Source organism: Coregonus lavaretus, assembly GCF_964263955.1.
Source record: "Coregonus lavaretus genome assembly, chromosome: 11".
In the NCBI taxonomy this organism is placed as follows: Eukaryota; Metazoa; Chordata; class Actinopteri; order Salmoniformes; family Salmonidae; genus Coregonus; species Coregonus lavaretus.
Window position 1 is genome coordinate 15834669 of NC_139998.1, and position 13409 is coordinate 15848077.

A 13409-nucleotide genomic window follows, 5' to 3' on the forward strand; every position below is an offset into this window, starting at 1 on the left:
TACTAAGGCAAGGAGGACCCTGATGAACACTTCAAGACAGAAACATCAATGCAGAGTCTTAGTTTTTTCCAATTACATTTTCAAATTCATCAAGGCATAAACAGTCTTACATTATTTTAATTAATCAAGTCAGAAGCCTTATACCTACTTATCTGCCATACCAGTAGGCCTATGCAATAGGCTACTCCTTTACAAGAAACAGTCCTTTGATAGGCCTAAGCATCTTTCAGTAACATCACCCAGCTCTCCCTCCCCTACCAAAGAAAATAGAGAACAAGCAACATACTTAAATTCAGGAAAAGTTATTTATTCTAAGAAATGTGCAGTATAGAAAATACTTCAGTCCATTTCCAAAATAATCTATGTCAGATGAAACATACAGGGTCTTCTTTGACGCTGCCATGCTACAGAGGTAAATGTAAACTGCTTAAAAACAAAAAACAACAACCAGATATCACATTTATATTACAAACTAGTCCAAAAATGTACAAAATGTAAAAGAGCAAATAAATATGATTAACATTTAATCAAATCTAGATATTTTACTAGTGCAGACGAACTGGATGACAGCAGAGTAGAAGTGGAGGAAGTGGTATACAGACTTCCATGTCTTGTGCAGTCTACACATCAGAGACAACAAAGCTGCATAACAGTATCATAACCTCACAGACCATTTACAACTACACTGTCCTTCATACATGGGACAGCGCAAGTGAACACACTACCTCCAAGAAGACCTCATCTAGTACTAAAAATCCCTAGCAAGTAAAACAATACATCCTTATACAGCAGGGTTCCCCCAACTGGCATTTTATTTGGCCACCCAAGTTCTCTGAGCAAAACTTGTTCCCAAGTATTCCCACGCATAATAGAGAGATACATGTGATCGTATACAAATGTAAGCAATGTTTGAAATTATTATGTCTTAGTGAAATATTATATCTGTTTGGGATTCTTGGAGTCAAATTGCAGTCTACAAATGATTTGTAATTATGTTCCAGTCCCCCGACCATTCGCTCAAGAAAAAAATTGGCCCGCGGCTGAATCTAGTTGATGATCCCTGTTATACATTATTGTTGGACAAATCCATCTTGTCTCACAGCTTCTAGTATTTTCCTATATTCATCCCTCCTTGAGCACATTTCCTTTTAATGCCATAGGTGTCTATCATTGAGGGCACTACACTGCCATCTCTATGCTGCCTAACACAGATCCAATAGAACCACAGCATTCAGGTTGTCTAGATTCACCTCACTCTGTGGCAGGAAGGCATGCAATCTATACAGCTAATGAGACAAGATCATATTTAAAGAGCCCTTTTCTCATGACCTCAGACATATGCCCTTTAATGACACCCCCCGGCAGCGACACAAATAACCTTACAATAAAATGTCCCATGGACGGGTCCGCTACACTTTTGATCAGGACAGTACCACGACTTGGCACTGGGAAAATTATACATAGTCATGACAACAGTAACAATAGTAGTGTTAGGCCATTTGTGTGCTGGGGTCTGACTCTGGTGAGTGGAGGGACTTAGTGGATGCCAGTGGACTGGCTATGAGGTAGATTCATTTGTTGCCATCACTATACCTGTGGGACTCACATGTGCAACATGGATATGATAAGATGGGGAAGACTTAAAATCTACACAGATCAATTGTTCAAAGACACAAATCACTCACCAATGTATGGTGGCAATGACAAGAGGTATAATATTAAACAAATAACAAACAGGAATGTCAAATAACTCAACTATTATTCCAATTAGTACTAATCGGAATAGACATTTTATTTTCCCCCAAACAGAAAGCCAACAGGTTGGCAGTGAGCAAGACCACCATTGTCACAAGAGGACCGAAAATAACACAAAACCTTGCAAAACAATATTGGTTTATCATTTCTTCACATAAAACGAGGTTGATTAATTTGTCACAATTCCAGTCATATTTTCTTGTTTCTTCTCCTTCAAATAATTCATTAAAATACCCGTATAAAACTGTACACCCTGAGGACATATTTAGTTCATTGAATTGGGGAGGATGAAGCACTGATGTGAAGAAATAATCATGCATGGGTGCGATTGTGTATACAATCTTAACCATTACAAATAGAATAATAAAACACACCACAAAAGGAGCTACAGTGGGACTACCATTTTAGGTGTCATTTTTCACCAAATGTATGGAATGCAATACATGGCATAGGTTAAAAGAAATGGGCTGTAAAGATGACAACATTAATATTTAAAAAAAAGACCTTAGCATACATCAATTGTTGATTCTAACTAATGTTCACTTAGTGCGTATACCAACCAGCAGGACACATGGAAGTGTAGAGAACCATCCAACAGAATTCTCTAGTTTGAGACAAGAGGTCAACTACAGTGAAGAGTTATACTTTATATATATAACTGGCATATATACATGGTAACAAGCACCAACGTAAAGATTCCAAGGCCACTAAATTCCAGTATGTATAGACTATCCCTAGTGCATAGCAGAGAAGGCTCTCTGCAGGTCTATGAAATCAAAGACATTCTCATAGCCGAGAAGGCAGCTTTGAAGGACGCATAAAATTACACCAGAACTAAAGCAAAAATCTGTGTTTTAGTCGAGGTGGAAATGGACAGTGCGCCCGGACAGAAAGCTCCCCTTTCCAGGACGGTTTCCTTTTCCTACAGGCAATCCTCTATGGTCTTCTGTCCCTTCACGTGGCGGGGCTCCTGTGCTGCACATCTACATATATCTATCATTCACACATACATTCAACAAAAAGGAAACTGCAAGGCCTGTGTCGACAGGATTCTGATGACTGCTTCTCTACAGTCTCAAAGTTCCTCCTTTTCTACACCTGAGTTTAAAAACGTTTGGAAAACAAACAAAAAAAACAACACCCGCGCTCTCTTCTCATCACCAGCTCCATTTTCTCTTCTGTAGAGGTTCTGATAGGACCGAAAGGACTGGAGGTCCATAGAGAGCTACAGTCAGGGGGAGAGCCTTCCTCCAGACAAACCCACTGACCAGTAGCTGTGTTCAACCAGTGTGAGGCTGCAGACAGAGGAGCAGGATCTCCAGATGTTCTTGCAGGAAGGAACCAGCTGTACACACAGTCTGAAGTGGAAGTCCACTGGCAGACAGAGCCACATCTCTGCAAAGGCAGTCTCAGTGAGGGTTCCACATAAAGCAGACAGACATCCCCGAGGGGCAAAGAACTCACTCCCTAAAGAGATTCTCAAATAAATATGTCTCCCTTGTCTGCACACACTGCATATCTTCTGTCTGATGCAGTGAGAGCAGTACTTACTGGTGCCCCGTGACACCGACAGACAGAGACAAGACAACAGACAAGACTCCATTTTGAGCCGCTCCACAGCAGAGAACATCATGGTTCCAACAGCACAGTCACATTTAAAGGCTTATGACATGAGATGCACAGGCAAGCACACGGGTTATCGTCATGGATGGATGATATGCAGGCACTGCTTTGTGTACAGGTTTTTGTTGCTTCTGTCCTTTACCTGGATTGTGGGGAAAAGGAATGAAAAAGGAGATTAATCATTGAAACATTGAAATATGACTGGGATTCTGAAATATTGATTGGTGATAGCCCTTCACCCTCCTCCACCATTGAATAATCACTCACCCTGCTCCCACAGAGTTGCTCAAACTCCCTGTTTACCGCTTGGACCACTGGGAGACATCATCTGCTGCCTACAACATTACATAAGATATATCAGTAATCTCCTCTTCCCAGCCATCAAAGCAAAATAACAAATTAATGGTTAGATCTTTCTTACCTGGGGTGAAGGAAGTGTTCGGGCGCCAGGCCTCTTTGCTGGACCATCATGCCCTGGAAGTGGCCTCCAGCCTGGGGATGTCTGTACATGGCCATGCGGGTCTGCCCCAGGGGAAAGGGCAGGTGCTGGGGCCGCTGCAGGGCCTCCATGAGGTGGGGGTGGGGTCTCTGGGGGGCGTAGTGTCCATTGGGGTAACCGGGCTGGCTGGGGTATGAAGCACGAGACATCATGTGGGGAGGCGGGGCTCCGCCCTGCTGCATCCCAGTATGCACTGCTCGGGGGTCGTACAGGAAGTTGGCCACGTGAGGTGGGGGCTGGGCACTCTGGCGGCGTGTGGCAGCGTTGTGGCTGTCCAGGTCCAGGATCTCTTTGGGGCTCTCTGGCCGCTCTGAGCTCTCCTCCACCCGAGCAGGCTGATGCTTCACAGGGCTGCCGGCCTCCCTGCTCTCCCTCTCCACAGAGCCTACATGGGGGCCCTCGAGCAGGGGATTGGGGGACATCAGGCTGCCCCCAGAGCCCTCAGAGCCCAGGGGGGAGCCCATACTGCTGCCCTCCTTCAGGAGCCCATTGACGTTGGCACTAGCTGCAGGCAGGTAGGTGTTGGAGGGCATGCAGTGGCGAGGCTGGTACTGCTGCTGCCTGTGCCACTCCTCGGAGGGGTAGCCTCCCCGGCTGTTGCCCTGGGGCTGGGAATAAAAGTGTTGCTGCTGGTACTGGGGGTACATGTTAGGGTGGCCCTGGGGATGCTGCTGCTGGGCCATGTGGTATGGATAGGCAGCTCCTTGCTGGTGGTAGGTGGGGTAGCGGGCATTGTTATGGTGGGGGTTCATGGTCTGGGGCATAGCTTGGTTCGGGTAAGGCTGTTGATTTGAAGGGGGCATGCCCATAGGTTGACCATAGTGTGGATGTGTTGGGCTGCCCATGCCATATTGACCCATGGCTCCATTCCCCTGGCCCTGGGAGTGGGGCGGCATGGCTGGGTTGTGACCAGGTGCCGGTCCCCTTGGCCCCTGGTTACCCAGCTGTGTCTGTTGTGCCTTGGGACTGAACGACTGTTGTTTATATATGCCATTGGGTGGTCCAGACTTAATCATGCTGGGGTTACCAGAGCTGCCTCCAGAGTCCCTCCTGCTAGTGGGCTCGCTTGGCCTCTCGTCGCCCTGGTCTGCTGGGCTGGGCTGGGGAGGCAACTGGGACACAGGGTGGCTGGGGGGCAGGGAGGTGAGAGGTGCTGGCTGGGGTGGACCAGGGCCAGGCTGGGCCCCCTGGGGGGCACTCTGTGGCATCTCATGCATGGGGATTGTCTGTGGACCACGTTGAGGGGGATTCTGAGCCTCATGTGGAGAGTTTTGTTGGTGGGGGTTTTGGGATCCTTGCTGTTGGGCATTCCGAGTGATATGTTGAGGGATGTTTTGTTGCTGTGCATTCTGGGTATCGTATTGATGGGCGTTCTGAAGGTGAGGGTCATTCTCCGGGATTTGCTGGGGGGGGCTCTGGGTAATATGCTGTGGAGCATTCTGGGAGTGAGGAGAGTTCTGTGAGTGAGGTGCATTGTGGGGGTGAGGGATCTGGGGGCCATTGTGGGGGTGCGGAGGAGGAACAATGGAAGGGTTGTTCTGTTGAGGGGGAGTCTGCCTGACAGATTGTCCTTTGCTCTCCCCCTCCTGGTTGCCGTTTGTCTCTGAGCTCTGTGGGAGTCCAAGCCCAGACGCAGCCTGCTCCCCGGTCCCACTAACCCTCTCCTGTGATCTGCCCCAGTTTGGAGCAGAGGGGCTCTGCATGCCCCGAGTGGGGCGACTGGGAGGCTCTGTGGGACTGGGGAATGAGGGGCGCTCCTGTTCAAACGGGACGGGAGTTACCCGCGCTCCTGCATGGTTGTTGTTGGATGTTTTGGGATCTGATGTGGACCCTGTCAAGACAGATAACTTAGTGAGTGAAAGGTTGTTACAGTGAAAACAAAGAAACGATTTGTAGAACAACATCTGAGTGAATGCCTCTAAAGACTGAGAACATGTCCTATTACATTTCCTGGCAGACTCAAAATGGTCACATTAATTGATACACAAAATTAACAAATGATCTTTGATTACATTTGTACGTGAAAAATGTTGGGTTCATCGTTTTATATCTAAACATCTTCTTGCTAGGGTAGCTGCAGTGCAGTGTTACTTTCGTCAACTAAAAAAGTAACTAAAATATATTTTTCGGTGGCAATTGACAAGACGATAACTGACTAAATAGACCCAGAAAAAACTACAACCAAACAAAAATTATTTTTCATTTCGGCTGACGAAAACGAGACTCAATTATCTCTGTGACTAAAATCTGACTAGTAAGTGGACTGGACAATAGTTTTTGGAGAGATTGAGAGCTTTGTAGTGTTATTTGTTTGGTCCAATCAAAAGCATTCATGACATTAGCAAAATTGTAAGGTTTTCTCATTGCAATGTTGCACTGCGGTAATGTTGTCACGATACCAGAATTTTGACTTTGATACCGATAGCCAGGTTTAATATCACGATACTCGATACCGAAACAATACCACAGCAAAAAAATATATGCGTATTAGCTAGTCACAGAATAACCACTGGGCTATATATATATATACAGTGGGGAAAAAAAGTATTTAGTCAGCCACCAATGGTGCAAGTTCTCCCACTTAAAAAGATGAGAGAGGCCTGTAATTTTCATCATAGGTACACGTCAACTATGACAGACAAAATGAGAAAAAAAATTCCAGAAAATCACATTGTAGGATTTTTAATGAATTTATTGGCAAATTATTGTGGAAAATAAGTATTTGGTTAATAACAAAAGTTTCTCAATACTTTGTTATATACCCTTTGTTGGCAATGACACAGGTCAAACGTTTTCTGTAAGTCTTCACAAGGTTTTCACACACTGTTGCTTGTATTTTGGCCCATTCCTCCATGCAGATCTCCTCTAGAGCAGTGATGTTTTGGGGCTGTCACTGGGCAACACGGACTTTCAACTCCCTCCAAAGATTTTCTATGGGGTTGAGATCTGGAGACTGGCTAGGCCACTCCAGGACCTTGAAATGCTTCTTACGAAGCCACTCCTTCGTTGCCCGGGCAGTGTGTTTGGGATCATTGTCATGCTGAAAGACCCAGCCACGTTTCATCTTCAATGCCCTTGCTGATGGAAGGAGGTTTTCACTCAAAATCTCACGATACATGGCCCCATTCATTCTTTCCTTTACACGGATCAGTCGTCCTGGTCCCTTTGCAGAAAAACAGCCCAAAAGCATGATGTTTCCACCCCCATGCTTCACAGTAGGTATGGTGTTCTTTGGATGCAACTCAGCATTCTTTGTCCTCCAAACATGACGAGTTGAGTTTTTACCAAAAAGTTATATTTTGGTTTCATCTGACCATATGACATTCTCCCAATCCTCTTCTGGATCATCCAAATGCACTTCAGACGGGCCTGGACATGTACTGGCTTAAGCAGGGGGACACGTCTCGCACTGCAGGATTTGAGTCCCTGGCGGCGTAGTGTGTTACTGATGGTAGGCTTTGTTACTTTGGTCCCAGCTCTCTGCAGGTCATTCACTAGGTTCCCCCGTGTGGATCTGGGATTTTTGCTCACCGTTCTTGTGATCATTTTGACCCCACGGGGTGAGATCTTGCGTGGAGCCCCAGATTGAGGGAGATTATCAGTGGTCTTGTATGTCTTCCATTTCCTAATAATTGCTCCCACAGTTGATTTCTTCAAACCAACCTGCTTACCTATTGCAGATTCAGTCTTCCCAGCCTGGTGCAAGTCTACAATTTTGTTTCTGGTGTCCTTTGACAGCTCTTTGGTCTTGGCCATTGTGGAGTTTGGAGTGTGACTGTTTGAGGTTGTGGACAGGTGTCTTTTATACTGATAACAAGATCAAACAGGTGCCATTAATACAGGTAACGAGTGGAGGACAGAGGAGCCTCTTAAAGAAGAAGTTACAGGTCTGTGAGAGCCAGAAATCTTGCTTGTTTGTAGGTGACCAAATACTTATTTTCCACCATAATTTGCAAATAAATTCATTAAAAATCCTACAATGGGATTTTCTGGATTTTTTTTCTCATTTTGTCTGTCATAATTGACGTGTACCTTTGATGAAAATTACAGGCCTCTCTCATCTTTTTAAGTGGGAGAACTTGCACAATTGGTGGCTGACTAAATACTTTTTTTCCCCACTGTATATATATATATATATATATAGATATATATATATATATATATATTATAGATATATATATATACACACATTGGGGGAAAAAAGTATTTAGTCAGCCACCAATTGTGCAAGTTCTCCCACTTAAAAAGATGAGAGGCCTGTAATTTTCATCATAGGTACACGTCAACTATGACAGATAAAATGAGATTTTTTTCCCCAGAAAATCACATTGTAGGATTTTTAATGAATTTATTTGCAAATTATGGTGGAAAATAAGTATTTTGTCAATAACAAAAGTTTATCAATACTTTGTTATATACCCTTTGTTGGCAATGACACAGGTCAAACGTTTTCTGTAAGTCTTCACAAGGTTTTCACACACTGTTGCTGGTATTTTGGCCCATTCCTCCATGCAGATCTCCTCTAGAGCAGTGATGTTTTGGGGCTGTCGCTGGGCAACACGGACTTTCAACTCCCTCCAAAGATTTTCTATGGGGTTGAGATCTGGAGACTGGCTAGGCCACTCCAGGACCTTGAAATGCTTCTTACGAAGCCACTCCTTCGTTGCCCGGGCGGTGTGTTTGGGATCATTGTCATGCTGAAAGACCCAGCCACGTTTCATCTTCAATGCCCTTGCTGATGGAAGGAGGTTTTCACTCAAAATTTCACGATACATGGCCCCATTCATTCTTTCCTTTACACGGATCAGTCGTCCTGGTCCCTTTGCAGAAAAACAGCCCCAAAGCATGATGTTTCCACCCCCATGCTTCACAGTAGGTATGGTGTTCTTTGGATGCAACTCAGCATTCTTTGTCCTCCAAACACGACGAGTTGAGTTTTTACCAAAAAGTTATATTTTGGTTTCATCTGACCTTCTCCCAATCCTCTTCTGGATCATCCAAATGCACTCTAGCAAACTTCAGAAGGGCCTGGACATGTATTGGCTTAAGCAGGGGGACACGTCTGGCACTGCAGGATTTGAGTCCCTGGCGGCGTAGTGTGTTACTGATGGTAGGCTTTGTTACTTTAGTCCCAGCTCTCTGCAGGTCATTCACTAGGTCCCCCCGTGTGGTTCTGGGATTTTTGCTCACCGTTCTTGTGATCATTTTGACCCCACGGGGTGAGATCTTGCGTGGAGCCCCAGATTGAGGGAGATTATCAGTGGTCTTGTATGTCTTCCATTTCCTAATAATTGCTCCCACAGTTGATTTCTTCAAACCAACCTGCTTACCTATTGCAGATTCAGTCTTCCCAGCCTGGTGCAAGTCTACAATTTTGTTTCTGGTGTCCTTTGACAGCTCTTTGGTCTTGGCCATTGTGGAGTTTGGAGTGTGACTGTTTGAGGTTGTGGACAGGTGTCTTTTATACTGATAACAAGATCAAACAGGTGCCATTAATACAGGTAACGAGTGGAGGACAGAGGAGCCTCTTAAAGAAGAAGTTACAGGTCTGTGAGAGCCAGAAATCTTGCTTGTTTGTAGGTGACCAAATACTTATTTTCCACCATAATTTGCAAATAAATTCATTAAAAATCCTACAATGGGATTTTCTGGATTTTTTTTCTCATTTTGTCTGTCATAATTGACGTGTACCTTTGATGAAAATTACAGGCCTCTCTCATCTTTTTAAGTGGGAGAACTTGCACAATTGGTGGCTGACTAAATACTTTTTTTCCCCACTGTGTATATATATATATATATATATAGATATATATATATATATATATATTATAGATATATATATATATATATATATACACACATTGGGGGAAAAAAGTATTTAGTCAGCCACCAATTGTGCAAGTTCTCCCACTTAAAAAGATGAGAGGCCTGTAATTTTCATCATAGGTACACGTCAACTATGACAGATAAAATGAGATTTTTTTCCCCAGAAAATCACATTGTAGGATTTTTAATGAATTTATTTGCAAATTATGGTGGAAAATAAGTATTTTGTCAATAACAAAAGTTTATCAATACTTTGTTATATACCCTTTGTTGGCAATGACACAGGTCAAACGTTTTCTGTAAGTCTTCACAAGGTTTTCACACACTGTTGCTGGTATTTTGGCCCATTCCTCCATGCAGATCTCCTCTAGAGCAGTGATGTTTTGGGGCTGTCGCTGGGCAACACGGACTTTCAACTCCCTCCAAAGATTTTCTATGGGGTTGAGATCTGGAGACTGGCTAGGCCACTCCAGGACCTTGAAATGCTTCTTACGAAGCCACTCCTTCGTTGCCCGGGCGGTGTGTTTGGGATCATTGTCATGCTGAAAGACCCAGCCACGTTTCATCTTCAATGCCCTTGCTGATGGAAGGAGGTTTTCACTCAAAATTTCACGATACATGGCCCCATTCATTCTTTCCTTTACACGGATCAGTCGTCCTGGTCCCTTTGCAGAAAAACAGCCCCAAAGCATGATGTTTCCACCCCCATGCTTCACAGTAGGTATGGTGTTCTTTGGATGCAACTCAGCATTCTTTGTCCTCCAAACACGACGAGTTGAGTTTTTACCAAAAAGTTATATTTTGGTTTCATCTGACCTTCTCCCAATCCTCTTCTGGATCATCCAAATGCACTCTAGCAAACTTCAGAAGGGCCTGGACATGTACTGGCTTAAGCAGGGGGACACGTCTGGCACTGCAGGATTTGAGTCCCTGGCGGCGTAGTGTGTTACTGATGGTAGGCTTTGTTACTTTAGTCCCAGCTCTCTGCAGGTCATTCACTAGGTCCCCCCGTGTGGTTCTGGGATTTTTGCTCACCGTTCTTGTGATCATTTTGACCCCACGGGGTGAGATCTTGCGTGGAGCCCCAGATCGAGGGAGATTATCAGTGGTCTTGTATGTCTTCCATTTCCTAATAATTGCTCCCACAGTTGATTTCTTCAAACCAAGCTGCTTACCTATTGCAGATTCAGTCTTCCCAGCCTGGTGCAGGTCTACAATTTTGTTTCTGGTGTCCTTTGACAGCTCTTTGGTCTTGGCCATAGTGGAGTTTGGAGTGTGACTGTTTGAGGTTGTGGACAGGTGTCTTTCATACTGATAAGTTCAAACAGGTGCCATTAATACAGGTAACGAGTGGAGGACAGAGGAGCCTCTTAAAGAAGAAGTTACAGGTCTGTGAGAGCCAGAAATCTTGCTTGTTTGTAGGTGACCAAATACTTATTTTCCACCATAATTTGCAATAAATTCATTAAAAATCCTACAATGTGATTTTCTGGATTTTTTTCCCTCAATTTGTCTGTCATAGTTGACGTGTACCTATGAGAAACTTACAGGCCTCTCATCTTTTTAAGTGGGAGAACTTGCACAATTGGTGGCTGACTAAATACTTTTTTCCCCCACTGTGTGTGTGTATATATATATATATACACACACACACACACACACACAGTGGGGAGAACAAGTATTTGATACACTGCCGATTTTGCAGGTTTTCCTACTTACAAAGCATGTAGAGGTCTGTAATTTTTATCATAGGTACACTTCAACTGTGAGAGACGGAATCTAAAACAAAAATCCAGAAAATCACATTGTATGATTTTTAAGTAATTAATTTGCATTTTATTGCATGACATAAGTATTTGATCACCTACCAACCAGTAAGAATTCCGGCTCTCACAGACCTGTTCGTTTTTCTTTAAGAAGCCCTCCTGTTTTCCACTCATTACCTGTATTAACTGCACCTGTTTGAACTCTGTACCTGTATAAAAGACACCTGTCCACACACTCAATCAAACAGACTCCAACCTCTCCACAATGGCCAAGACCAGAGAGCTGTGTAAGGACATCAGGGATAAAATTGTAGACCTGCACAAGGCTGGGATGGGCTACAGGACAATAGGCAAGCAGCTTGGTGAGAAGGCAACAACTGTTGGCGCAATTATTAGAAAATGGAAGATGACGGTCAATCACCCTCGGTCTGCGGCTCCATGCAAGATCTCACCTCGTGGGGCATCAATGATCATGAAGAAAGTGAGGGATCAGCCCAGAACTACATGGCAGGACCTGGTCAATGACCTGAAGAGAGCTGGGACCACAGTCTCAAAGAAAACCATCAGTAACACACTACGCCGTCATGGATTAAAATCCTGCAGCGCACGCAAGGTCCCCCTGCTCAAGCCAGCGCATGTCCAGGCCCGTCTGAAGTTTGCCAATGACCATCTGGATGATCCAGAGGAGGAATGGGAGAAGGTCATGTGGTCTGATGAGACAAAAATAGAGCTTTTTGGTCTAAACTCCACTCGCCATGTTTGGAGGAAGAAGAAGGATGAGTACAACCCCAAGAACACCATCCCAACCCTGAAGCATGGAGGTGGAAACATCATTCTTTGGGGATGCTTTTCTGCAAAGGGGACAGGACGACTGCACCGTATTGAGGGGAGGATGGATGGGGCGATGTATCGCGAGATCTTGGCCAACAACCTCCTTCCCTCAGTAAGAGCATTGAAGATGGGTCGTGGCTGGGTCTTCCAGCATGACAACACACAGCCAGGGCAACTAAGGAGTGGCTCCGTAAGAAGCAACTCAAGGTCCTGGAGTGGCCTAGCCAGTCTCCAGACCTGAACCCAATAGAAAATCTTTGGAGGGAGCTGAAAGTCCGTATTGCCCAGCGACAGCCCCGAAACCTGAAGGATCTGGAGAAGGTCTGTATGGAGGAGTGGGCCAAAGTCCCTGCTGCAGTGTGTGCAAACCTGGTCAAGACCTACAGAAAATGTATGATCTCTGTAATTGCAAACAAAGGTTTCTATACCAAATATTAAGTTCTGCTTTTCTGATGTATCAAATACGTATGTCAAGCAATAAAATGCAAATTAATTACTTAAAAATCATACAATGTGATTTTCTGGATTTTTGTTTTAGATTCCGTCTCTCACAGTTGAAGTGTACCTATGATAAAAATTACAGACCTCTACATGCTTTGTAAGTAGGAAAACCTGCAAAATCGGCAGTGTATCAAATACTTGTTCTCTCCACTGTATATGGCTACTATATTGTGATCACTACATCCGATGGATCTGGATACTGCTTTCAAGCAAATTTCTGCAGCATTAGTAAAGATGTGATCAATACATGATGATTTCATTCCTGTGCTGTTTGTAACTACCCTGATAGGTTGACTGATAACCTGAACCAGGTTGCAGGCACTGGTCACAGTATGAAGCTTTTTGATGAGTGGGCAGCTTGATGAAAGCCAGTCAATATTTAAATCACTCAGAAAATATACCTCTCTGTTGATATCACATACATTATCAAGCATTTCACACATGTTATCCAGATACTGACTGTTAGCACTTGGTGGTCTATAGAAGCTTCCCACCAGAATGGGCTTTAGGTGAGGCAGATGAATCAGTAGCCATATTACTTCAACAGTATTTAACATGAGATCCTCTCTAATCTTTAAAGAATGTGGTTCTGAATATAAACAGCAACA

The 13409-nt window shown here is 44.2% G+C and overlaps 1 protein-coding gene across 1 annotated transcript in view; it reads right to left on the minus strand.

Annotated features, from left to right (window-relative positions):
• Positions 1-286: 286 nt before the first annotated feature.
• The window catches only part of LOC311137063 (chromatin remodeling regulator CECR2-like), a 99423-nt gene continuing 86300 nt past the window's right edge, over positions 287-13409 (minus strand). Inside the window, exons 17-19 of the mRNA XM_084171386.1 lie at positions 3800-5708; positions 3646-3713; positions 287-3520 (exon numbers count right to left, since the gene is read on the minus strand). Coding sequence (XP_084027512.1) covers positions 3665-3713; positions 3800-5708 — 1958 coding nt within the window. The 3' untranslated portion in view covers positions 287-3520; positions 3646-3664. The remainder of the gene's footprint in view (positions 3521-3645; positions 3714-3799; positions 5709-13409) is intronic.